The sequence below is a fragment of the Mastomys coucha genome, unplaced genomic scaffold, assembly GCF_008632895.1.
Source record: "Mastomys coucha isolate ucsf_1 unplaced genomic scaffold, UCSF_Mcou_1 pScaffold22, whole genome shotgun sequence".
Classification (NCBI taxonomy): Eukaryota; Metazoa; Chordata; class Mammalia; order Rodentia; family Muridae; genus Mastomys; species Mastomys coucha.
Window position 1 is genome coordinate 229,370,442 of NW_022196905.1, and position 27,429 is coordinate 229,397,870.

At 38.2% G+C, this 27,429-nt stretch overlaps 1 protein-coding gene across 11 annotated transcripts in view; it reads left to right on the forward strand.

The window, feature by feature from the left end:
* Chd9 (chromodomain helicase DNA binding protein 9) overlaps positions 1 to 27,429 on the forward strand; it is a 227,019-nt gene that overhangs the window by 134,525 nt on the left and 65,065 nt on the right. For 10 of the 11 annotated variants that reach the window (XM_031340823.1, XM_031340818.1, XM_031340824.1 and 7 more), the window contains 7 exons: positions 15,272 to 15,383; positions 19,197 to 19,343; positions 19,753 to 19,821; positions 19,901 to 19,956; positions 20,946 to 21,063; positions 25,392 to 25,478; positions 26,762 to 26,899. In XM_031340823.1, the coding sequence (XP_031196683.1) occupies positions 15,272 to 15,383; positions 19,197 to 19,343; positions 19,753 to 19,821; positions 19,901 to 19,956; positions 20,946 to 21,063; positions 25,392 to 25,478; positions 26,762 to 26,899 (727 nt within the window). Of the gene's footprint in view, positions 1 to 15,271; positions 15,384 to 16,080; positions 16,133 to 19,196; positions 19,344 to 19,752; positions 19,822 to 19,900; positions 19,957 to 20,945; positions 21,064 to 25,391; positions 25,479 to 26,761; positions 26,900 to 27,429 lie in introns of those variants that run through there. The other variant, XM_031340828.1, reaches the window with a different exon arrangement.

Sequence of the window (27,429 nt, forward strand, 5' to 3'; positions counted from 1 at the left end):
GGCTGGCCTTGAACTCAGAAATCCACCTGTCTCTGCCTCCCAAGTGCTGGGATTAAAGGCATGTGCCATCACTGCTGGCCTTGCTGAATTCTTTAGGCCATTATTTACTGCAGGGCTGGAGGTCAAGCCCTCCTTTGCATGCTAGGCAAGCACTCTCCCACTAAACTGCATCCCTGACCCTAGTTTTGACCCTAGTTTGGTTATTTTTTTTTTTGGAGGGGTAGCTTTTTGTTTTCTTGAGACAAGGGCTTACTGTGATGCCCTGGTTGACCTGGAACCCACAGAAATGAGCCTCCCTCCATATCTCCCCATCTCAAGTTCTGGGACTGGAGGGTTGCTGCACCTTGCCCAGCTCCCAGCCATTGTTTTTAATTGTTATGTGAGGAGTCATTTAAGTAAGGATCAATTCATGTTTTATGTAGCATTTTATGATACGTAAATATTTCCTTTTTTTAAAAAATCAGATTTCCTATGAATTTTTGACTTGTTCTATTAGTACCAGATTATTGACACCAATAAGTTTGAAAACAGTACATGCTTCATCTTAATCCCTTTCCCACTCCCACAGTGTTAAGTATAAATTTAAAAATCGTATTTGGAGGCTGGAGAGATGACTGAGTGGTTAAGCTTGGGCACTACTGAGATTCAAGTGCACTTTCCAGCACCTACATCAGGGGGCTCACAGCTCTGGTACCAGCTCCAGAGAGCCTTCATCTGGCCTCTGTACACACAGCACTCATATATGCATAGACGTACACATATAATCTTAGAATAAAATCAATCTTAAAAAATTAAAAAGTACATTTGTAAACCATAATTTATTGATGATGTTGTCATAATTGATATTTATTTAATGCATAGGTGTGACTTGATATAAACCAGGAATATTATTCTGAAGAAAAATCAATGCTTTAGTATGTTTGAAACTTTTTCTTTTTTAGCTTGATAGAGTTTTTGTCTGTATGTGTAGTGTATATGTTTGCATAGATGTGTGAGGGAGCATGTGTCTACACATGATGTGCACGTGGAGGCCAAAGGTCATTGTCTGGTGTCCTCCTGAATCACTCTCTGCCTTAGTTTTTGAGACAAGGTTCCCGTTGCACTTGGAGCTCACTGACTTGGCCATCCTGGCTGGCAGGGAGTGTCAGGGTGCCTGTGTCTGCAGGTGAGTGCTGCAATGCCTGCTTTTACATGGGTACTAGGAACAAATTCAAGTCCTCATGCTGTGCAGCAAGCACTTTAGCAACTGAACTATTTTCAAAGTCTGAGCCCCTGGATTGATTTTTTTTTTTTAAATTTGTATGTGTGTATGATATGTCTCTGTATGATATGTATGTTTGCATCCTGTGGTTGCACATGTGCACGGTATGTGGAGGCAAGGTTGATGTCATGTGACTCTCCACTTTAAAGCAATTTTTTCACTGAATTCAAAATTTGCCAGTTCTGCTGGTCTAGCTAACCAGATTGCCCCAGAGGTGCCCTGTTCTCTGCAGAGCTTAGGATTTCGGGCAAGCCATTGCTCAGCCCTGCTTTTTAATGTGTAGCAGCTGGAAGGACTCTGGCCCTCATTGTTGTATGGCAGGCATCCACTGAACCATCTCCCAAGACCCTTCATTTATGTGTGTGTATGTGTGGCTGTGAAAGTTTATTGCAGCACACGAGTGCAGGTGCCCTCAGAGTTTAGAGGGCATCTGACCCTCTAGAACTGGTGTTACAAGCAGTTAGGAGCCATCTGGTGGAGGGTACTGGGAACCAAATCTCTTGTCTTCTGCAAGAGCAGTTTTCTCTCAACTGTTGAGACATCTCTCTAGACCCTAGATTGATACTTTAAAAATATAAGCAGGAGAATGTGCTTTTCAGAGCACTTCATAATATCTCATTTAATTCCTGTAAGTTCTTTGATTTCGGAGCCAATTTCATTTAGTTACAAGCAGTATAACCCTGTACAGATTCTTACCTGCTATCTTTAGAAGAGGGAATAATCGTATCATATGTCTCATTGTATCATTCTGAGGAGGAAATGGTCTATCATTTAAAACAAACAAGACAATATCTAGAATATATGCAGTGATCAGCAGATGCGAGTTATTATGGTCTTCTGAAATCCTAAACAGCATGGAGCTATTGAGGAAAGCTGGGGCTTCCAATCTTCCTCACCCATTACCTGCGTTCTCTCTCTCCTAATGCTTTGCTCCTAAGGAAGGTCAGTTTAAAACCAAACAGAAGACACTAGGAAGAAACAACAGCGACAAAGCTGAATTACTACTTTGTAGTTGGAGTTTTTCTTTGGTAGTGCTGTGGAATGAACCCCACATCCCACACATGCATGTGTGGTAGAGAGCTGAGCTGTACAGAGCCGTACTGGCAGTCCAACTGTTGCTGCTCTCTAAGGTCTTCTTCAGTCAGGACTTCCCGTGTGACCACTTATCTGACTGAGCTTTTGATCTTGACACAGTCTCAGAGTTGACTAAGTTTCAGTTACAGCCCTTGATGACTGAGGTCTTTGGTTCTGTATTATTCATAGTTAGTTTACTGACTATAGGAATAAATTTTGAGATGCTTATCAAGCTCAAGTAGAAACTAAATTTGAGACATTATGATAGAAAGCAATAAGAGATTAAACCTCAATGCTTTTATAGTCTTGTTGGTATGGTTGTATGTGGTTTGATTTGGTTTGGTTTTGATCCTAGGGGTCAAACATAGTGTCTTGTTTGATGCTGGCAAGGGCTCTCTACCAATCAGCTCTATCCCCAGCCTCTTTGGGACTTTTAAGAGTTTGATAGTAGCTGTGCTTCATAGAGAGACCCTATTTGAAGACATGATAATACAATGATATGTGAACTATAATTTTTGTTTTTCAAAGTAATAAGAATTTTGAAGTGGTTTTATCTTCAAACATATAAAGGGCTGAATTAGTTGTTTGGCATATGCTAACCAAAATGGTTATAAAAGAGTATGGTGTAAATGTGTTATACATTCTTATTATACCAGTAAGAGCTGTGTAAAGCCAAGCAGACAAGTGCAGATTCTCCAGAGAGACAACATTTCTTCAAGGTTCAGACAGTCTCGTAACAATTTCTCTGCCTCTCCTGATTGACCCAAACATAGCAAAAGCTTTGCTGAAACATTTTACTTAAAGCCAGACACAAAGGCTTTAATATACTATCACTGCAAATGTTTTCCTAATGTTAGTGTTTAAATCTAAATTCTAAAATTCAGATGATGTGAAACAGTAATCTTCAGAGTGAGTAGGTGCATTAAGTACTTAAGAATTCCATTTACAATTTGCTCTTCCATTAAGAATTATGCCTTCACACGGCTAGTCAGGTTTGTCATTCTCAGAAAGGGGTGTCTTACTTCACTGAATGCAAACTGCTTTTGACTATGAGGCATCCTCATCTTGTGTGTAAGAAAGAAACTGGCCGGGCAGTGGTGGTGCACGCCATTAATCCCAGCACTTGGGAGGCAGAAGCAGGTGGATTTCTGAGTTCGAGGCCAGCCAGGGCTACATGGAGAAACCCTGTCTCGGAAAACCAAAAAAAAAAAAGAAAAGAAATTAAAACTATGGTGAACTACTGAGAGAATTCTGGCTGTAGAGACGTTACATGTGCTTTTTGTTTGGTTTCTGTTTACATGTATATTTTTTAAGAATTAAAAGTTAACTATGCTGTTAGTCATGTCAGTGCATGCTTTAACCCTAGGAGAAAGAGGCAGGCAAATCTCTGAGTTCGAGACGAGACTCTTCTATATAGTGAATTCCAGGACAGCCAATGCTACATAAAGAGATCCTTTCTCAAAAAATAAAAAGAAACTGTCCTCAAACATGTTGGATGATTATGTGGATTCTTTATAGTTATTTATATGATACACTCTGAGTGGGGAAAGCAACATTCAACTCTGAACAGGAAATAATAAAAAATTAAAGTTAGACAGAGGCAGGCAGATTTCTGAGTTTGAGGCCAACTTGGTCTACAAAGTGAGTTCCAGGACAGCCAAGGCTACACAGAGAAACCCTGTCTCGGAAAAAAAAAAATTAAAGTTACCAAAAGTAGTTTATACTAAAATATCCTTTCACATATTTTGGGATACTGTTTTAACTAAAATAAAGAGCCCATTTAAAACTTTCTTGCTTTTTCTTGTTGAGATTAAATTGAGATCTCAAATTGACATGGGCACTGTGATCTGAACTCATACCTTAAGCTTGTGCTGCAAACCTTTTATTCACTGAGCCGTTTCCTAGCCTCCAAATGCATGCATGTATGTATGTATGTGTGTGTGTATGTATGTATGTATGTATGTATGGATGGATGGATGGATGGATGGAGAGAGGGAGGGAGGGAAAGAGTTAGTTAGTTAGTTAGTTAGTTAGTTAGTTAGTTAGTTAGTTAGTTGTTTTTGTTTATCAAGTCAGGATTGGTTTCTCTTTTTGGCTCTGGCTGTTATAGAACTCTGTAAACCAGGCTGGCCTTGAACTCAGGTATCTGCTTGCTTCTACCAGTGGTGCTAGGATTAAAACACGTGTTCACTATGCCTGGCTAGAAAGATAAATATTTTTGATGCCTTTAAATATGGTCTCATTTCTTTTTATTTACCTGGCAAAACAAAAATAATGTAAAATAATATTTTTGCCTGTTTTCTATGCTTAAAATTATGTGGGTAATTCTTGTTTTGTTTTGGGCTGATTGAGACAGGCTCTTGCTGTGTAATTCCGGCTAGCCTTGAACTCATAGTCCTTCTGCTTCATCTTCCTACATGTCAGAATCACAGGCGTGATTCATTTATACCAAGTATGATGGGCGTATTAATTACAGCATATGGACTAATTGAATAAGATTCATTGTCCAATTATTGTAATGAGAGAATCAACAGGGGGCAGGTACAGCTTGACGCAATGTAGAGCTTAGCTTGGTAACAGTCTACAAATAATGAATGGGCTGGATGTAAATGAGTGCATACATTACACTCAAAATCAAATGTATACACATCAGATTCTGATATAGGCACTGGACTGATAGCAAATGAATTAGATAAGAACTCAATTTTATAACATCACTTCACATTTCCCTTTTCTGACATCAACTGTATATTTCAGGATATTTGGTTGGTTTTGTCTGAATATTTCTTGCTAGTTTGTTAGAGTTAGATACTTTAAATACTGTTGTTGAGACAGTGTCTCAGCATGTGACTGGTTGCTATATAGACCAGGTCACTATGTAGACCAGGCTGGCCTCACACTCACAGAGATCTACTTTGCTTCTTGACTGCTTGGATTAAGGGCATTGGCTCCTTTAACACTTTTTTAAATCAAAAATTGCATAAAGAATTTATTAAGTTGTTTCATATTGCTATGTTACTTTATTTTGTGAATATTTCTCCTTGACTTATAAGTTCATTGTATTTGAAGAATGCATTTACAATGAAAACTTATTGTTATTTAAATGTAGAATTAATAATTCAGGATGTTCTACACATTTGTGTACTTGCTTACTTGACTCTTATGTGTCTTTTAAATCATGTGAGTCCCTTTAGAACCTACCTATGGCTGTCTGCCCTGCTTGTTCAAAAGTCATACAAACTTGAAGGTTAAAACTCTACTGATAATGGCACTTAGATTTCTAGTTCATCAAACTGTGTTTATTTGTGTTAAATACTTATTGGCTGTCTGAAGTAGATATGCCAGTTTATTTTAAAATCAGTGAGGTCTCACAGTAACCTGGAAATAAAGGGACCTTTGTTTTTGTGCTTGTTTTGTTGTGTGTGTTGTTGATGTTTTCTTTTTTACTAGATTTGTGACTTCAACAGTTTTGTTTTATTATTTGGTGCTGACCTCTCCCTGTCTGTTGAGACTGGTCCCTGCTCGGCCTGTTGTAGATATTTTTCTCAGAGTTAATAACCCATATAGGCAAATGAACTTTAAAATTTTAGTGTAGTATAAATAAAAAGAAGTTTAGCATTATCTTGACTCTTTATTCCTAATCTGCTGGGACAACAGAATCCTTTGGGGGAGTTATTTAAAACTAGAGCCGGCTGTGCTGCTGCACACACCTTCAATCCCAACCCAGGGAGCCTGAGATATGAGTGCAGGTCAGAGGCCAGCCCAGGCAGCTCAGAGGGGTTCTGTCTCAAGATAACAACCTTGACTGGTCTGTGATGTGGCTTACCAGAAGTGCCTGTTTACGTGTGTGGATCCTGCGTTCAATCCCACTATAGGGTTGGAATCCACAAATCTGAGCTTTCTTTTTGGTTTTGCTTGTTTTTATACATTTGTAGTAGTTTCGATTTTTACTTTTTAATTTGAAATAATTTCAGACTTGCAACATTAAGTTACATTTTTTTAAGCTTTTCTCTCAACTTCCTCAAATGTTGACATTTTATGTAACCATAGCACATGGATCGAAACTAGGAAATGAACATTTGTGCACTCCTATTAACTAATCCACGGCTTTATATGCAATCTTGTGTTTCTTTTACTCCTTTTTAGTGTTCACTGGAGACAGGGTCTTGCTAAGTAGCCAGATGTGCTTTCAATTGCTTCCAGTCATCCCGCCTCTGTCTTCCTCATCCTGAAATTACAGTGCCGTTCTCTCTGACACTCATTGGTCAGCCCTTCCTAGGCTGGCTTGCCGCTTTACTCTCTCTGCTACCTCTCCTGAGGAGAAGTACAAGTACTTTAGATAGACTGCTTTCTGCTCAAGCCTAGCCTGTGCTAATCTAACACCAAGTTAGTAATTATTCCCTTTAGTAGTGTTATGTAGATGACCTTTTAGAACAGAAAATGAAGCTTAACGGCTTCCAGTGTTCCATGAATGTAGCCATGTCTTTACATCTTCACATATATGCATGCTCCAACCCCACCCAGAATTAAGACAGTTAAGATGATGTCAAATATCAGAGTAACTTTCTGTGACACGTGAAACTGTCACTTGTAAACAGAAAAGACATGTAATATTCTGGACTTAAACTTAATAAACTACTATATCTGAAATATGTGCTACCACATCAAGGTTTTACTTTCCTTCAGTGCCAGAGAGTGAACCTAGGGCCTTGTACATGGTTGACGAGAGTCGTCCGTGGGGCTGCACTGCTCTTACAAAGTTAGATTTTCAAGTGGGATGTGGTGATGTACGTCTCAAAGCCCAGCACCCAGAAGGCCGAGGCAAGATTCATACTAAATTCAAGGTTAGCCTGGCCTTCATCGTCAGAACTCGTCTTAAAAAAAGTCAGTGAGAATTTGAAAAGGATTTTTGCCTATGTAATTAAAAATTATCAGCAAGCTCATGAAATAAAATTATGTTCTAGGCCCATGTTAGTTCACTGCAGTGTGGTAGCTTGGTCATAGTGCACTGCAGTGTGGTAGCTTGCTCACAGTGTGCTAGAGTGTGGTAGCTTGCTCACAGTGCACTTCAGTGTGGTAGCTTGCTCACAGTGTGCTAGAGTGTGGTAGCTTGCTCACGGTGTGCTAGAGTGTGGTAGCTTGGTCACAGTGCACTGCAGTGTGGTAGCTTGCTCACAGTGCACTGCAGTGTGGTAGCTTGCTCACAGTGTGCTAGAGTGTGGTAGCTTGCTCACAGTGCACTGCAGTGTGGTAGCTTGCTCACAGTGTGCTAGAGTGTGGTAGCTTGCTCACAGTGCACTGCAGTGTGGTAGCTTGCTCACAGTGTGCTAGAGTGTGGTAGCTTGCTCACAGTGCACTGCAGTGTGGTAGCTTGCTCACAGTGTGCTAGAGTGTGGTAGCTTGCTCACAGTGCACTGCAGTGTGGTAGCTTGCTCACAGTGCACTGCAGTGTGGTAGCTTGCTCACAGTGCACTGCAGTCTGGTAGCTTGCTCACAGTGTGCTAGAGTGTGGTAGCTTGCTCACAGTGCACTGCAATGCAGTATTTCATCCACACCAGCACCACCAGCATGTGTGTCAATGCAAAGATCATTTACATCAATATGCAACAGGAGTACTTCACTTCCTCAAGCATCTCTGTAATGTCACATGGCTTGTGACTAGATTAAATTTAGATTTAACAACTTGAGGAAGACCAGTTTCCAGGGCTGACAGGGAAGAGTGAATGGGGACTAAATCTCACTGAAACCCCATATTCAAAGGGGAGGTAGAGGGACAAGAGCTAGAAGCTACTCTTTTTTATTCTTTTTTTTTTTTTTTGATATGTTCATTCTTTATTTGATGGGAATTAAAGTTGTGTCACATGGGAATTACAGTTAAGTAATTTGAACTTTGTAAATATAAGATTCTTTTAAGTCATCAAAATAATTTATAATAGTTAAATACCTCTTAAATATACATGATATCTTCTGAAGCTAAAAGTAATATGCACTCAACCAGTTTTTAAAGATCTATTTGGAACATTAAACATGATAGAAGTAGAAAAAAAAATCTCTTATGTAGGCCTCTGTGAGAGGAAATTGTGAGAGGTTCCTAATTAGACAGAAACCGTTCCATCTCCAAGGGAGAATACGAAGTGCAACTGTGGCTTCATAGAATGAATTGGGTAGTGTTCCTTCTGTTTCTATTTTGTGGAATAGTTTGAAGAGGATTGGTATTAGGTCTTCTTTGAAGGTCTGATAGAATTCTGCACTAAACCTATCTGGTCCTGAGCTTTTTTTGGTTGGGAGACTTTTAATGACTGCTTCTATTTCTTTAGGGGTTATGGGACTGTTTAGATGGTTTATCTGATCCTGATTTAACTTTGGTATTTGGTATCTGTCTAGAAAATTGTCCATTTCATCAAGATTTTCCCATTTTGTTGAATATAGGCTTTTGTAGTAGGATCTGATGATTTTTCTAATTTCCTCAGTTTCTGTTGTTGTATCTCCCTTTTCATTTCTGATTTTAATTTGGATACTGTCTCTGTGTCCTCTGGTTAGTCTGGCTAAGGGTTTATCTATCATGTTGATTTTCTCAAAGAACCAGGTCCTGGTTTTGTTGATTCTTTGTATAAAATTCTTTTTGTTTCTACTTGGTTGATTTCATCCGGGAGTTTGATTATTTCCTTTTGACTATTCCCCTTGGATGAATTTGCTTCTTTTTGTTCTAGAGCTTTCAGGTGTGCTGTTAAGCTGGTAGTGTTTGCTTTCTCCAGTTTCTTTTTGGAGGCACTCAGAGCTGAGTTTTCCTCTAAACACTGCTTTCATTGTGCCCCATAAGTTTGGGTATGTTGTGCCTTCATTGTCATTAAATTCTAAAAAGTCTAATTTCTTTCTTTATGTCTTCCTTGACCAAGTTATCATTGAGTAGGGCATTGTTCAACTTCCGTGTGTATGTGTGCTTTCTGTTGTTTTTGTTGCTATTGAAGACCAGCCTTACTCTGTGGTGATCTGATAGGATGTATGGGATTATTTCAATCCTGTATCTGTTGAGGCCTGTTTTGTGACCAATTGTATGGTCAGTTTTGGTACCATGAGGTGCTGGGGAAAAGATATATTCTTTTGTATTAGGATGAAATGTAGATATCTGTTAGATCCATTTGGTTCATAATTTGTTAGTTTCAATGTATCTTTGTTTAGTTTGTGTTTCTATGATCTGTCCATTGATGAGAGTGGGGTGTTAAAGTTCCCACTATAATTGTGTGGGGTGCAATGTGTGCTTTGAACTTTAGTAAAGTTTATTTTATGAATGTGAGTGCCTTTGCATTTGGAGCATAGATGTTCAGAATTGAGAGTTCTTCTTGGTAGGTTTTTCCTTTGATGAGTATGAAGTGTCCTTCCTTATCCTTTTTAATAACTTTTGGTTGAAAGTTGATTTTTGTTAGATATTAGAATGGCTACTCCAGCTTGTTTCTTGGGACCATTTGCATGGAAAATTGTTTTCCAGCCCTTTACTCTGAGGTAGTGTCTGTCTTTGTCACTGAGATGCATTTCCTGTATTCAGCAAAATGCTGGGTCCTGTTTGCTTATCCGGTCTATTTCTTTTTATTGGGGAATTGAGTAAATTGATGTTAAGAGATATTAAGGAATAATGATTATTGATTCCTGCTATTTTTATGTTTGTGTGGCTATCTTCTTTTGGGCTTGTTGAAAGAAGATTACTTTCTTCCTTTTTCTAGGGTGTAGATTCCCTCCTTGTGTTGGAGTCTTCCATTTATTATCCTTAGAAGGGCTGGATATAAATATAAAGATATTGTATAAATTTGGTTTTGTCATAGAATATCTTGGTTTTTCCATCTATGATAATTGAGGGTTTTACTGGGTATAGTAGCCTGGGCTGGCATTTGTGTTCTTGTAGGGTCTGTATGACATCTGCCCAGGATCTCCAGCTTTCATAGTCTCTGGTGAGAAGTCTGGTGTAATTCTGATAGACCTGCCTTTATATGTTACTTAACCTTTTTCCCTTACTGCTTTTAAAATTCTTTCTTTGTTTAGTGCGTTTGGTGTTTTGATTATTATGTGACAGCAGGAATTTCTTTTCTGGTGCAGTCTATTTGGAGTTCTGTAGGCATCTCATGGGCATCTCTTTCTTTAGGCTAGGGAAGTTTTCTTCTATAATATTGTTGAAGATATTTACTGGCCCATTACCTTGGGAGTCTTCACTCTCTTCTATACCTATTATCCTTAGGTTTGGTCTTCTCATTGCATCCTGTATTTCCTGGATGTTCTGGGTTAGGAGCTTTTTGCTCTTTGCATTTTCTTTGACTGTTATGTCAATGTTCTCTATGGTGTCTTCTGCCCCTGAGATTCTGTCTTCTATCTCTTGTATTCTGTTAGTGATGCTTGCATCTATGACTCCTGATCTCTTTCCTAGGTTTTCTAACTCCAGAGTTGTTCCCCTTTGTGATTTCTTTATTGTTTCTATTTCCATTTTTAGATCTTGGATGGTTTTGTTCAATTTCTTCACCTGTTTGGTGGTGTTTTCCTATCATTCTTTAAGGAATTTTTGTGTTTCCTCTTTAAAAGCTTCTATTTGTTTACTTGTGTTCTCCTGTATTTCTTTAATAGAGTTATTTATGTCCTTCTTAAAGTCCTCTATCATCATCATGAGATGTGATTTTAAATTAGAGTCTTGCTTTTCTGGTGTGTTGGGGGTATTCAGGGCTTGCTGTGGTGGGAGAACTGGGTTCTGACGATGCCAAGTAGCCTTGGTTTCTGTTGCTTATGTTCTTGCCCTTGCCTCTCTCCATCTGGTTATCTCTGGTGGTAGCTGGTCTTGCTGTCTCTGACTGTGGCTTGTTTCTCCTGTATGCCTGTGTGGCAGTACTCCTGAGAGACCAGTTTTCTCTGGGAGGAATTTGGGAATGGTGAGCTGTGGCACAAGGTTAGCTCCAGGTGCACACAAAAACCAGAAGCATCCTGTCCCCAGCTTCTCCTTGACTCCTGTGTCCTGATGGCTCTGGGCAGGTCCCTCTTGGGCCAGGAATTTAAGCAGAAGTAGTGGTCTTACTTGTGTTCACAGGTGTGATGGCACTCCTGGTAGACCAGCTCTCTCCCAATGGTATTTGTATACAGAGTGCTGTGGCACAGGATCAGCTCCAGGCCTTATTCTTTTTTAAAAAAAAATTTTAGACTTATTTTATTTTATATGTATATATGTCTTGTTTGCCATATATGCCTATGCATCTTATATATCCTGGAGTTGTGGGTGGTTGTGAACTGCCGTGTGGGTGCTAGGAATTGAACAAAGATCCTCTGCAAGAACAACTATTCTTAACTACTGACCATTTCTCCAGTCCTGAGGAGCTAGTCATTTTTTTTTAAAGAACTTTGTCTGTTGTATCCAGAGCCAAGGATACAGAAGAGGATACTGCTAAATAACACCTTAACATTTTCCATGGACTCTTTTGCTTTTTTTTTTTTTGGTTGTTCTTGTTTTTGCTTTTTTGAGACAGGACTTCTCTGTGTAGCCCTGTCTATCTGTCCTGGAACTTGCTCTGTAGACCAGGCAACTCAGAAATCCATCTGCCTCTGCCTGCCAAGTGTTGGGATTAAAGGTGTGCATCACCATCTTCTGGCTGGCTCTGGCCTTTTTAAGGCCATTTGCTACTACAGACTGTAGTGCTTCCAGCTTTAGAGTGGATAATATTTAATTCATATCTATTCCTTTATATATGTTTTCAATTTTAACGTATTTTGAGGGGTTAGACAATACATGAATGCCATGGGTATGCTGAGTTCCATAGGACAGCTTGGGACTTGGTTCTGTCTTCCCCCGTGTGATCGTGGGGACTGAACTTGAGATGTCAGGTTTGTAGTAAGGAACTTTATTTATTGAATCATGTTGCCAGCTCATCTCTATTTTTTTCCTTTTCTTTTTATTTTACATATGTGTGTTTACGTGATTATACCATGTACAGAAAAGATATCAGAGTCCCAGGTACTAGACAGCTGTGAGCCACCACAGTGGGTGCTGGTAATTGAACCAGGCCCTCTCACCACTGAACTGGCCTTCCCCACTCCACCCCCATTCTCATAATCTATGGGATTTTGAGGAAATTAATCACCTCTTCTGAGTTCATATGGTCTCTCTGTAAAACAGAATTGAGTTGGTTTTGGATTGAGAAATGAAAATGGCATGACCCTGACATTGTAGACAAGGAGCAAGCACCAGATGGCAACATCAGTCAAGGTGGCTTCCAGGCAGATTTGGACTATAGGAAAACACTTAAGTCAAATGCCTAAAGGACAAAGGACATAAGCAATGGAAGTGGTGAGGCAAAAGGAACATCACTGTGGGTGTCCCTTCATTCTGTTGCTCATTATCCTTTTATGTCCCCTTTGCTTTCCTGGCTCCAAAAAATAACTATTCTTTTCTTATTTACTTTCCCCCTCACATATTCTCAGGAGTGTGTTAGAAGACAAGTAGGAATTAGCATTACCTTGTTGAGCATGCCAGATCATGGGAAACCCATGTACAACTCAGTCACATTGCATCCCTGACTGGGGAAGTCTTACTAGTTTTCCATCCTAATGAAAGATGACACTTTTCCACTCCACCACCCACAGTGCTGCCTCCGGCCACATGGATTGGCTTTCACCTGATCAATAGTTTCTCTGGCTTGTTCTTCACTGCCTGCTAGTCACACTACTCCCTTGTTTCAAATTTTTATCCCTTAGTGCCCTCTTAATTCACTCATATATTTCAGTATCTATTCATTAAATATTTGTTGATGGTGGTAAATAACACAGGTAGGGTCTTATAGTATGGAGCTTAAAACCTGGCTTGAATTTTAAAATGTCAGTCTTCGCATGTCATTACAAGGCCTTCTAGGATCCCTGCTCTTGCCTCCCCCTTGTGTGTGCTCTACTCATGACTACTGCACGTTAGCCTTTGCTTTTTCTACGTGTCCTCCTGCCTGGATGTGCATAGCCTTTGTACCATCTGCTGAGCTCCTCCTCATTTAGTCAACACCTCAAATTCTGCCTTTTCTATGATGCCTCCTGTAATCTCCATGAACAGTCACACTGAGTTCTGTGCTAAGCTTCATTTCAGCATTTTTGTCGTGGCCCTTATCTATGAATCTGTAAGGTTGAAGACTGCCATTTTTCAGCTGACATAATTCATAGTTTCCATTAGTTAACACGTACTATCTGCTAAGATAATGTTAAGAGCTAACATAGTGTATTAACTTTCCATTGCTGGGAGGAAGTCTCTAAGATCAGCAACCTCTTGGAATGGTAGCTTTGTTCTCTCATGTTTCTGAGGTTTTTGTCCATAGGCACTGACTCTCTTACTCTGGACCAGTGAAAGGGCAGAAAGTCATTGCTGTCAGCACAAGGGGGAGGAAGCTATTCATTTTATGTCAGTTGGGAAGTAGATGGAGAGGATGTGTCCAGAGTTTAAATGTCCCTTCCAAAGGAACCCTAATAGTGTCATCAAGCCTTTAATATTAACATTTGGTAATTTTTTTGTAGAGCATTTAAGATTCAAATCATGAAACATATATTGTCATTTATTTGTTAATGACAAGTGAGGTAATTGTTAGACTATTTCTGTCTTGTAGGCTCAGAAGTGAGGCTGTCGTAGTTAGGGATTCTATTGCTGAGACAAAACACCATGACCAAAAAAGCAAGTTAGAGAGGAAAGATTTTATTCAGTTTATACTTCTACAATACTGTTCTTTATTGAAGTCAAGACAGGAACTCAAACAGGGTAGGATCCTGGAGGCAGGAGCTGATTCAGAGGCCATGAAGGGGTGCTGCTTACTGGCTTGCTCTTCATGGCTTCCTCAGCCTCCTTTCTTTTAGAACTCAAGACCATAAGACCCCCGGATGGTACCATCCACTATCAGCTGGTTTCTCCCCCATAGACCACTAACAGAGGAAATGCTGTACAGATGTAGCTCATGGATGCCTTTCTTCAACTAAGGCTCCTTGCTTTCTGATGGCTCTAGCTTGTATCAAGTTGACATACAAAGCCAGTCAGTATGAAGAAAGGGCAAGAGAGACCAGGCAATTTGCTCAAATGTTGAGGGTATAATTCTCTGAATCTGTGATCTTTTCATGCTCATAACTTCCAAAATTGGTAAAAAAAAAAATTGTTAAGGATTTGGATCTATTTGATATACCACATATGAGAACATTGGAAGAGTTTTTAGTTTTGGAAATAGAAATGTCCCATTTTTGCTGGTTAATAACACGGTTTATTATTAATATGGTACTTTAATAATGGCACTGTTGAGATGGATAATGAAATCCAGAATTCCTGTACTTACCTCTCAAGTAAACAGACTTTTAGTTTAGAGATGTGTGTTTGATATGTAATATTAAATGTAAAACCAGAAAGTTATACGGACACATACTACAAGAACTATGTAAACAGTATTTCTTATTTCTAGGTGCGTGTGGTGGAAGTCTAATAAGCCCTGACATAAAGTTAAGGTGTTAACAAATGGCTGATTGTCAGATCATCGGCAGTACAGAAGCCGTTACTGTGGGTTGGAAGAGTTAGAGGTTTTTAGGAAGTAGGGTCTTCAAGTACAATGAGCAGTGACTCAATCGTGGGCAGGGAATAAAGGAAAGTCCCTGTCTCTGAATCTGTACAATAATAAATTATTTGTATTGTTAAAATAATTGCATGACTTAAAATTTTTCCCATGAAATGTACATTCAGAGCCTAAGAAGCAAGCATTAAGACTTGACTCCTCCCTGTTTTGCAGGCTATAGCCAATCTCTTAGAAGAGTTCATAGTTTGAAAATGTCTATATGGATTTCAGGATAATTAACATATTTGGTTAGACATGTACACTATAAGATTATGTTTCTCATAGTAATCTTAACCCAACAATGGAAAATGCAGAGTTCTGAATCTTCATGTCTTTCCTCTTGAAACAGCAAACTCATTATTACATTGGGTAAGAAACACAAGAGAAGGAACGAGTCCTCAGATGAGCTGTCCGATGCAGAGCAGAGGTCCCAGCACACGTTCAAAGAGCAACACTCTCAAGTAAGTATTCATTTCTGTTCTGAGAGGTGAAACACTGTTAGAAATTATTTAGGGAGCATAATGTTGCCTCACGGATATTTATGCACTCACTGAGTGATAAAAGTATAATTTTTTATATAGCAAATACTGTAGGATAGCATTATTCCAATATTCTCCTAGAATATTACCATATAATATTAGATGTGGGAATTTTACCTGCCCTCCTTAAACCCCTCATTTTTCAGTAATGGAACTGAAACTCTGAGTGGTCAAATAACAACACCAAGTCCTGGATGGCTTTTAACATGAAGTAGTATCCAGTGCTATCTTGGACTTACAGAATGCTTTCAATGCAATAAATGGTCAAGATATTTATTTTAAAAACCATACAAATTGCAGAAAAAATGAATTGACTCATTTCTAGAGTCAGTACTTTTTGTCTGCTTATGTTGAAAAAAGATAACCTATGATACTAAAAATCCCAACAGACATAAATATTGTACATCTTGCCTTTAAAAAATAGATGTATACTCAAAATAATCTTATGGGGAAATATATATATACATAATCTACTTTAGTGAAGGTCATAATAATTCAGGCCACCCTCTGCTTTCTAATATTTAAAATACTACTGTAGGCCGTAGGGGTGGTGGCAATTGTTGAATTATGGGGCCAGAAAGCCCCTGAATGGCCTTTCTTCTTCCTTATGCAGCTTCTTATCCAATGGGAGAGTAGTGGCTCAAGGCTCCTGGGCTGCTGCAAGAGTTGAGGTAAGGGCAGTGACCGAAGCTCCTAATATCACATGGCCTGGCCTTTTCTTCATATGCTATCCATAACTTAGGTAAACCTATACTTAACTTATTCAATATCAGAATTTTTACTTTAATTTTCAATAGAAAAATGCTGGCCATTTTTCCATTTTGTAATTTACCAAACAGTGCAACAGTAGTATAGTTCTTTATAAACATATTTTTCTTTTCTCACTAAAGTGATAGGTTGCTTTGATAAGTGTGTTGCTTTAACAAAACAAAAATAAAAAGTATTTCTAATAAGTATAAATCTCTATTACGGTGTATCTGACTATCATTTTAGACATGAAAGGAAGGTCCACATAGCTTTCACTGACGGCCGTGGGTTGTCAAGATGGACTCTTAAAGCCAAACTAGATTTTAGAGACAGAGAAATCGACAGTTGTGAATATGATGTTAAATGTTATGCCTTTAATCTTGATAAACAGTGCTTTCATAGTTAGATTATATTTAGAGGCCTATGTGTTTTTAAAATACCCCTGCAGCAGATTATAAATATTTATAGAAAACTAGTTCTGTCATAACAAAGTATTAGTCACTTAAAAACATAACTCAGTGCTGTCTTTACTCATAGTGCCATAGTGCAGTGAGCTGGTCTCCCGAAGCCTTTCGCAGGGGAGGATACAAGCCTGAAATAAACCAGCAGAGAGAACATGCTGGTATTTAAAAAAAAAAAAAAAAAATGGAGAAAGCCAGAAAAAAAGCACATTTACCAATTATGTGGATGTCAGATTAGTTCATATACTTTTAAAACTAGTTAGAGATACTGTATGATAGAAAATATAACTGGAGAAGCGACTCAGCTTTGGCCCTACCTAAAATGTGCTGCTGTATGTGATTTAGCTTGAGGTCATCCGCAGTCTTCTAACCACAGACTTTCACGCCAGTTAATTAGGCTGAGAAACTTCCCAGGATGAGAGAACAGTTGATAATAAGAAGCCCTTGTTCTCTCTTGTGAAGTTGTGCATTTTTGTGAGTACTGAGGAAATTTTTACACCATGTATTTACATTTTACTAAAAAGATCAGTGGGTGTTTCAGGGTACCAGTAAGAGGCCAAGTAACCAGAAAGGAAGCTATAAGATAGCTGAAAATATATCTTAGAATGTTATAAAAATATATTGCATGACTCTCAAATTTAGTTATTTAGAAATCATGCATCATGAAACTTCAATAATACATATATTTTTTTATAGTAAATGTCAAGTTGAGTGCAAATTTAAACTATTTAGAACATTAAGATCTATAGAATTCTAAGCATATGTTTAACCTACGTATATTCACAGAACTTTCCCTTTAGGGAACAATAAATGTTTCATGTATTTTTCAAAATAGTATGTGAAAAAGGTAGATTTTTTTTGTACTCTTTTTATTATGGTTATATACTACCTTCCTGTCTCTTCCATGTTAGAAAATGTAAATGTGAGGTTGGGCGTGTTGGCTCATTCCTTTAATCCCAGTACTTGGGAGGCAGAGGCAGGCAGATCTCTTGAGTTTTAGGCCAGCCTGAGTTCCAGGACAGCTAGGGTTACACAGAGAAATCCTGTCTCCAAACAGACAAGCAAGCAAACAAACAAACAAAACTGTAGATGCATTTGTGTCCAACAGAAGGGCTGGAAGTTGTTGCTCAGTTGTAGCGATCAAGCCTAGACGTCTTCCCCCACCAACAGAACAAGTATAAGCAGATGGTGACCCTTCCTTACAAAAAGACATGGGATTCGGCTACCCACATATTGCCTTTCTCTCTTGCAGTATTGCTCAGCTCATAAAACAGAAGAAGCACAGCCTTATAAAGACCAGCCACTGCAACCTTAGTACAGTAACAACCTGGTGCCCCACCACCACCACAGAGACTTAGCTGGTTCTGTTCCAGCTGGGTTTGTCATGGTTGTGAATACAATGAAAAGGCTCCTACGTAGGTCATATTTCAAGAACCATAGGTAGAACATATGGGCTGTTTTCTGAGATCACTTCTGAGGAATGTCAGGAAATAGAACAGGAAAAGAAAGAAGGGTTGGGTTCACGCAGTAACTGCTATTATTCAGGAGAAATCCCAGAATGATTCACGGAAGTACAGCACACTTAAGTGCTTTTGTATTCTGAAACCAGCCTTGAGTTTTCTTTTTTCTTTTCTTTCTTTCTTTTTTTTTCTTTTTGTGAAAACATCAAAAATTGTGTAACTTTGTTTTGGAAAAGTCTCCTTGAATTATAAAGTCAAAAAAGATATTAAATAATTAGGGAGGTAGGTAAAGCCATATACATTTGGTTCTGATCTAAAGTTAGACTATTAAAAAGACCTGTTACTATAAGTAATACCTTTAAAAAGACTCTAGTTGTATGGTTTTTGTCCTTTTTTAACGTTAAGGAAACCATTAAGACTAGTAAACTATTTTATTACTTCATCTAGATTTAATTAAACAGAATCATTTTATGCAGTTATTCTAAAAGATTTCATATTATTTTCTATCTTAAACATTTTTATGTACTTTAAAGAACATTTAATTTCTTCTGCATTTATTCCCCAAATAATTATTTAACAAGTAACCATTTGATGTAACTTTTAGGTTTGGGACCAATGTGTGAAACTATGTAATAGTTTAAAATGTATATTGCCTAGGGAATAAATTAATAGCTAAATAAGATAATCCTTTATTTTTATAATTGTTTTTAAAGAAAACTCATCCATCAATAAAGGTATTACTAATAGAACATCACCTTTCCAAGCTGTGAATGAGTTCAAAACAAAAACAGATATTTTTAGCCTTAATTTATAAAGAAAAATAATTAAAAGTGTCACTCAGCTCTCATATTTGAAATTGGGGCAAGTGAAGCTTTGGGAGGACTGTGAACTCATGGCCATGAGCATGCTACAGCCTTCACTCAGAAAACGATGAGAGCCCAGTGTGGGGTACACTTTCAAAGTTTTTTTTTTTAGACATCACCAACATAAAGAGTAATATTCTTTAAATCCCTGCTAAATACTTTAAAAATAATTTATATAAATCAGATCCTTGTGATTCATTACAGAAAAGAAGATCAAATCGACAAATTAAGAGGAAAAAATATGCAGAAGATGGAGAAGGGAAGCAATCTGAGGAAGAGGTGAAAGGCAGTCTGAGAGTGAAGAGGAACTCAGCTCCAGCACCTGGAGAGCAACCTCTGCAGCTGTTCGTGGTAAGACAGCCTGAGCCAGCAATCAGGAACTCAAGCCCCGTTTTCCTGGCCTTCCTTGTCCTTAACTCACCACCACAGAGTCTATATTTCTACTTGTACTTTTTCTCTTGAGCACTGTGAGCCAAACATTTAGCCATTGTCAGTTTGATTTGAAACCTCAGGCAGATGTTTTTCTTGTGTATGCCAGAGGCTCCAGTTGGCAGTAAAAGCGATGCTAGTAAAGGGTTCGAGATGAAGGAGCACCGCATGGTTAGCAGCGGCCTGCAGGTGATGTAGGGGCAGTGAGGATAGGACTTGTTTTTCAATCCTGACATTTCACGTAGTGCTCAATCTGAATGCATTGGTGTTTGTTGAATGACAATTTTTTTGAGAATATATTCCATCATAGATTTTCCTCTCTTTCTCCTAGGAAAATCCAAGTGAAGAAGATGCTGCAATTGTAGACAAAATACTAGCCTGTAGGATTGTAAAAAAGGAAGTAAGTAATAGTACATTATACTTTACATGTCATATTTTGTGTCCTGCTTGAATCACAGTTATTAATTTTAACTTTTTAGGTATCACCTGGAGTTATGCTTGATATAGAAGAATTTTTTGTAAAGTACAAAAATTAGTAAGTATTTAAATTAAGAATTATGGTGTAACATGATATTAGTTAAATATAAATTAACTTGTAAGTATATAGAGTTACAATTAATATATTTTCATTTCATCTACATTTTAATAAAAAATTTTATTATTTGTAATTGCAAGAACTCAATCATTTAAGAGTAAAAAAGTTGTATTTGAAAACTTTTATTGCCAGGCAATGGTGGCATACACCTTTAATCCCAGCACTTGGGAGGTAGATTCAGGCAGATTGCTGAGCTTGAGATTAGCCTGGTCTACAGAGCTAGTTCCAGGATAGCCAGTGTTATACAAAAAACCCTGATTCTTAAAACCAAAAAAAAAATTAAAAGAAAGAAAAAAAAAGAAGGAAGGAGGGAAAGAAAACATCTCATGTTAAGATTGAGTATATGAAATTCTATGAACATGCAAGAATATTGTAAAATATGATTTTATAATTATGGGCACTTATCTCCTTTCTGTTTTGAGCTCTTCAGGTGTTATTATGTTTATATATGACAACTGATGTTTTGGTTGTTATGCCAGATGTATACATTGATGATTTTACTATACGGCTTTACGTTTTTTACCTTGGTTAAATCAGTGGAGTGACTTGTTGTGAGGAAATGTATTCCTTTTGTATAGTTTCTAGCTTTTCTTCATACACTGATTAACTCTTTCAAAGAAAATTGTGTGGGTTTTAATGTACATAACTTTGGTTGTGACAAAAATCAATATAATAAAAAATAAGTCATGTTGTAGAAATAGCTTCTGGTCAGCTTATCAGACCATGGGGACAAACCATAACTCCTTGCCTATAATTTCTTTAGCATTCTGGGATCAAAATGGCTGTTTTAGAAGTATTATGAAATCTATTGAAATTGAGTATGTAAAATGAAAGCTAATATTTTTATATTGGATATTATAATTAAAAATACATATGAAGAAACATACTTTTCTATATCATTCTAATGTATTTTTTTAAATAACTTTTAGCTCTTATCTCCACTGTGAATGGGCCACGGAACAGCAGCTTTTGAAAGATAAAAGAATCCAGCAGAAAATCAAGCGATTCAAGCTAAGACAAGCACAGAGGGCACATTTTTTGGCAGACGTAAGGAAAAAGTTTTACCACATTTAGTATTATTCATTGAGATTTTAAGGATGGTGCTAGGAATGTGGTTCAGTGGTAGAATATTTGCATAGCATACACAAAACTCTGAATTCCAGTCTCAGATTGACAGAGCAAAACACTACTTCTTCTAAACATTATTAATATTAATAGTTAATAATAAGTGTCATCAACTGGTCACTCCACTGATTTAACTAAGCCTTAAAGTAAAGTCATCAATGTATAAATCTGGCATAGCAACCAAAAAGATCAATTGTCGTGTATAAACATAATAACGCCCGAAGAGCCCAAAACAGAAAAAGGGCTAAGTTCCTATAATTATAAAATCATATAGTATTTTTCTCTTTCCTAATTACCTTGACAACTCTGGAAATAAGGGTTCTAATAGGTAGACACAGTGGTGCATGTGTTTAATCTTAGCAAGCAGTGACAGACAGAAATCTTTGCGCTGTGGCCAGCCTGGTCTCCGTAACAGTTCCAGGCCAGCCATGGCTCTCTAGTGAATGCCTGTCTTAAAAGATAATACAAAAGTACTGATAATTTAGTGGCAATTAATACTTATGATTTTGAAGTCGCATGTGTTTTGTTGATTATAGTTGAATGTGGATCTGTTAATATCACAAGGTATTTTTCAGTGTGTTCTTTAAGTAATGGAAGTAGGAAATAAATGGGAAGCATAATTTTTATAATATGAAACATCTCCCATATTTGTCACAAGCTTTGGTGTAAGTGTATAGCATTGAAAAGGGTTTGTCCAAGTCTGGGCCTCACTGAATGGCCTCATGTCCTTCTCTAATTTTTTCCTGTCTCTTTGATATACTTAGTTTTGGGCAGGTTTCACTATGTTGCCCCAGCTAGCCTGGAGCTCATTCATAAGTCACTGGGTTATGAGTAGCTCAGGATAGCCTTGAACTTGGTGTGGTCACCCTGCCCGTTTGTGCACCACTACCTTGTAGTTTCGTGATTTTTTTCTTTTTTAAGTTTATTTCAGTTTAAACTTTATCTTGAACAAGATAGTTATTAAAATATCATAACAAATTTTCACATTCATTTCAACTAGATGTTTTTTATTTACCCTATTTACTTTAGTTCTAGTCATTGTCTCAGCTTTTTAAATATCATACATATAATTTTTTTCTAATACATTTGAACATATTTATAGTACTTGGTCTCTTACATAAACATAGTACAACTATTATTTTATCAATAGGCTTTATTTGTATTCAGAAATCATTGTTCCAGAATTTTTATAGCAGAAATTTCCCAGAGTTCAATGCTGTGTGTTTCTTTTAGTTGTTTCCTTTAATTTGAGTTTGGACTCTTTTTCCAAATCTTCCTTTTCATTTATGTTTTTTTTTTTTTTACTTTTTCAAGACAGAGTTTCTTTCTGTAGCTCTGGCTGTCCTGGAACTCACTTTGTAGACAAGGTTGGCCTTGAACTCAGAAATCTGCCTGCCTCTGCCTCCCAAGTGCTGGGATTAAAGGCGTGCGCCACCACTGCCCGGCCTCACTTTAATGATTTGCAATCATTAAAATTATCTAACAATTGGTTTCTCTGAAGACATGTAACCCTTCAGATGCTGGAAGTTTAGTTCTTCCTGTCCCTCCAGAGTCCCTGACAATTCAGGTTGGAAATTCCACTGACTGCCTGTCTTATGAGTACTTGAATATCATTGCGATTTTCAAAAAGATATTTTTTCTCACCTGACTCAGGTATATTATAAATAAGATCTATGTGATTTCTTTTTCTTTTAAGCACTGAAATTTCTTTTTATCATTGAACTATATTTGATAAAGATTGCATGTACTTTGTGTCCATCACTTGATTTTTAGTTACATGTAAACATCATGAGTCATGTCAAATGGATATGACCATCATCAAAACATAGTTACCACCTTTTCTTTTCCTTTTTTTTATTCTGAAAATACCAATGTTGGGTTATGCACATTGTTATCAGGTAAATCCAATATCAAGAGTGGTTTGGTGTTAAATTAAGACATAGCATACAGCACACCGCTGAGAGGCAACTAAAGCTAAGCTGGCCGTGGAGAACAGGCTTTCAAGGATGTGTAGGAATTGCTCAAGCAGGTGCGAGAAAGCAGCAGTCTAGTCAGGAGAGAGAAGCTGAGGGAAAAATTATGAAGCTATGACAGAATGGAGTGCTTCACGTTCTCCGAAATACTGTGTTGTCGTCTGGAGCATGAAATCTGTGTTAAAGTTGTGTTATGCTTCAGGAGATGATGCTTCTCAAAAAGGAAGAATTCTGTTATTTCTCAAAAACAAATAAGAACCTCATCCACAAATAGGAAGAATAAGTGAAGGATTTCAAGCAATGGGGCGATCTATGAGATTTGTCCTTGAGAAAGATTATGTTCATTGAGGACAATTAAGAAATCAAGGCAATAGTTCAGGGACTCCTTAGCAGGGACTGTGGCATTCATCCCACCTTAGGGCTAGAGAGATGGCTCATCCATTAAGGGCATTTGTTGTTCTTGCAGAAGGTCCAGATTTGGTCCTAGAGCCCACATGATTTCATGATTATCCTTAACTCAAGTTTCTGGGATCTGACCCCCTCCTCTGTACCTGCTGGCACCAGGCATGCACATAGTGCATATATGTATAATAAATATATGCAGGCAAAAGACTCAGACATACAAAGGAAAATCAATCTTTAAAGGATTCATATAAATGACACTGTGAGGATGAGAAAGAAGATCCCAATTTGAATTAGTTTTTAAGGAGAGGTATACCCATGTGATGGTGGTGCACACCTTTAATCCCAGCACTAAGGAAGCAGAGGCAGGGAGACCTCTGAGTTTGAGGCCAGCTTAATCTACAGAGAAAGTTCCAGGACAACTAGGGCTACACAGGGAAACCCTGTCTCCAAAAATAAAAACATAAAAAGCAAAAGGAGAGACTGAGGGAAATGCATACAGTTCAGTGGTAGAGTATTTGAACTGCATGTCAAAAGCCCTGAGTTTTATCTCTGGCACCACATATGCATACACAGAATTTATACAAAACCCAGTACATTGGCACATAATAGTAATACCTGTTATTTTAAGAAGATCAGGAATTTGAACTCGGTTTGGGTAATATAGTAAAAATCAGTTTTGTACATTACACGTGTATATGTGTGCACACACAGATGAAGTCTCACATAGAATGTACAAATTTCTGGTTTATTAATTGACTTTTAATATTTACTTAGTTGTTTGTTTTTTATTTACTTATTTGTTTTATGAGCATTGGTGTTTTGCCTACATGTGTGTCTGTGTGAGGATGTCAGATTTCCTGGAACTGGAGTTGCAGACAGTTGTGAGCAGCCATGTGGTTGCTGGAAACTGAACCTATAGCACTGGAAGAGCAGGCAGTGCCCTTAACCACTGGGCCATCTCTCCAGCCCCCTATTTTGTTTTTTTGAGATGGGTTTCTCTGTATAGTCCTGGCTGTCCTGGAACTCTCTAACTGGACCAAACTGGCCTTGAACTGAGAGATCCATCTACCTTTCCTCACCACCAAGGAATAGGATAAAAGTCATGCACCACTATGCCTGCCTCTAAATTGCTGGTTTATTAGCTATCACAGGGTGAAGGAAGAAATCTCACATCACTTCTGTTTTGGTAACTTAGTGTGGAGCAGAGAGAGCAAGGTGTTTCCATTTGTCCAATTAGAGAAGGGAGGAAACACAGAGGTGGAAGAGAAAGTACGTGCATTTGAGTATAAAGTTCCCACCTAGGTAGGTGTCAGCTAGACAAGTGCCTATTAAGATAAGAACATGCAGCTCAGCAGTGGTGGCGCACGCCTTTAACCCCAGCACTTGGGAGGCAGAGGCAGGTGGATTTCTGAGTTCGAGGCCAGCCTGGTCTATAGAGTGAGTTCCAGGACAGCCAGGACTATACAGAGAAACCCTGTCTCGAAAAACCAAAAAAAAGATAAGACCATGCATGAAGGTGAATAGCATGATAAAGGTGACAGCTGCCATGGGAGACAACATGTGGAGTCAGCGGTCTTCATGTCTTACTACCATATAGAGTTGCAAAGGCAAGATGCACAGCTGTGTTTAAAGCTTTAAAGAAATCTGCTAGAGTAGGTTACACATCAGGAATCCAGTATCATAAGTCCTGTTAGTTTGCTTGTATTACTCACAACATGGTGGTTCATAATATCTTTTATAGCTTTTAGAAATTAAATTGGAGGAATTTTGTGTATTGTAAATGTAATTGCAGTTAAACAGATATATTGCTTTTATTTATCTTTCCATTTTTTTGTCAGATAAGATACCATGAAATTTGCTTTTTAATTTTAGATGGAAGAAGAACCCTTTAACCCTGACTACGTTGAAGTAGACAGAATATTGGAAGTTTCTTTTTGTGAAGATAAGGATACTGGTGAGGTAATTACTTAGTAAAATTAGTCGCTAAGGGGATGGAGTTCAATTCCCAGCACCCACGTGGCAGTTGTGGCTCCCATTGTCTGTAACTCCAGATTCAGGGGATCTAACTTCTTCTGGCCAGCAAGGGCACCAGGCACACACATGGTACACAGACATTTCTGCAGACAAAAATGTACATTAAAATAAATAAAAATTGGGGAGAAATGGTTCTAAGGTCTGGAGATAAGGCTGGTAGGTAAGAGCCCTGGCTGCTCTTGCAGTGGACCCTGGTTCACTTCTCAGAACCCACACCGCAGCCCACTAAGACCTATAGCTCAAATTATAGGGAGCAAATATAATTTTTTTCTAAGAAATGGCTTAAAATGTCTAAATATTCAAACCTAGTACACTTGTAAAAAAAAAACAAAATCTAAGGCCTAAGCCTCATTTTAGAAGACTGGGGTCAGTTCCTGGCACATGTGGTGCCCCAGTGTTGCCTAACTCCAATGTCGGAGCCTCTGGCACCTTTCCGACACCTGGAGGCACCTGCTATGCACATGGTACGCATATGCACATGGAGGCACCCAAACATACACATAAAATCTTTATTTTTCTTTTTTTTTCTTTTTACTAGATATTTTCTTTATTTACATGTCATATGATTTCTCCTTTCCCAGTTTCCCCTCCAAAAAAAAAAAAGACCAAAAAAGCCCCCCCAAAAATAACAAGCACAAACCCCTGTTGCCTCCCCCATCCCCCTGCTTGCCACCACCCCATCCTCCCCACTTATTGGCCCTGGCATTCCCCTACACTGGGGCACAAAACCTTCACAGGGCTAAGGGCCTCTCCTCCTATTGATGATCGACTTTGCAATTCTCCTATACACATGCTGCCAGAATAATCAGTCTTACCATGTATAGTCCTTGGTAGGTGGTTGAGTCCCTGGGAGCTCTGAGGGTACTAATTAGTTCATATTGTTGTTTGTCCTAAGGGGCTGCAAACCCTTCAGCTCCTTGGGTCTTTTCTCTAACTCCTTCATTAGGGACCCTGCACTCAGTTCAATGGATGGCTGTGAGCCTCTACATCTGTATTAGTCAGGTACTGTCAGAGCCTCTCAAGAGACAGCTATATTAGGCTGGCTTGTCCTTCCTTCAGTCTCTGCTCCATAGTTAGTCTCTGCAACTCCTTTCGTGGGTATTTTGTTCCCCCCTTTTTAAATAATGGTTCATTTGTTTATAAACATTTTCTAACTAAACTATTTACTTCTTCCCAAGTGGCAAAATGAAAAACAATTTCTTTTTCAGTCTGTTATTTACTACTTAGTAAAGTGGTGCTCACTGCCGTATGAAGACAGTACCTGGGAACTAAAAGAAGATGTAGATCTTGCAAAAATTGAAGAGTTTGAACAACTGCAAGCTTCACGGCCTGACACAAGACACTTGGTGAGAGCCCTTCATAGACAGCTCTTAAGGTCTTCATACTTTGAGTTTAGCAGGTTTAAAGTTATCTACAGTCTTTGTGTTTGTGGCATATGTGGATTCACAACCAAGGCTTTTTGCATCTAGGCACCCACACTTATTTCTTAGATCCACAGCCCTAACTTTAAGTTAATATAGTCCTTGGTGTACAACTGATACAGTATTCTTTTAAATTGCTACATAATATTCCATGTAACTAATTTAGCTTTTCTCTATTGGCACATAGTCCTCTTTTTTTATTTATATAATGCTTCACTAAATATTAAGTCCTTGCATAGTTTTTGAGAGATTAGAAATGTAATTTATTTGAGTAAATGCACACATAAGATTTCATTAGGTATCTCTTTACAAATTCCCAAGATGTTCCATTTAAAAATTCACCCTGGCTGGGTGGTGGTGGCACCTTTAGTCTCAGCATTTTGGGGGCAGAGGCAAGTAGATCTCTGAATTCAGGGACAGCCTGGTCTACAGAGTGACTTCCTGAACAGGCACGG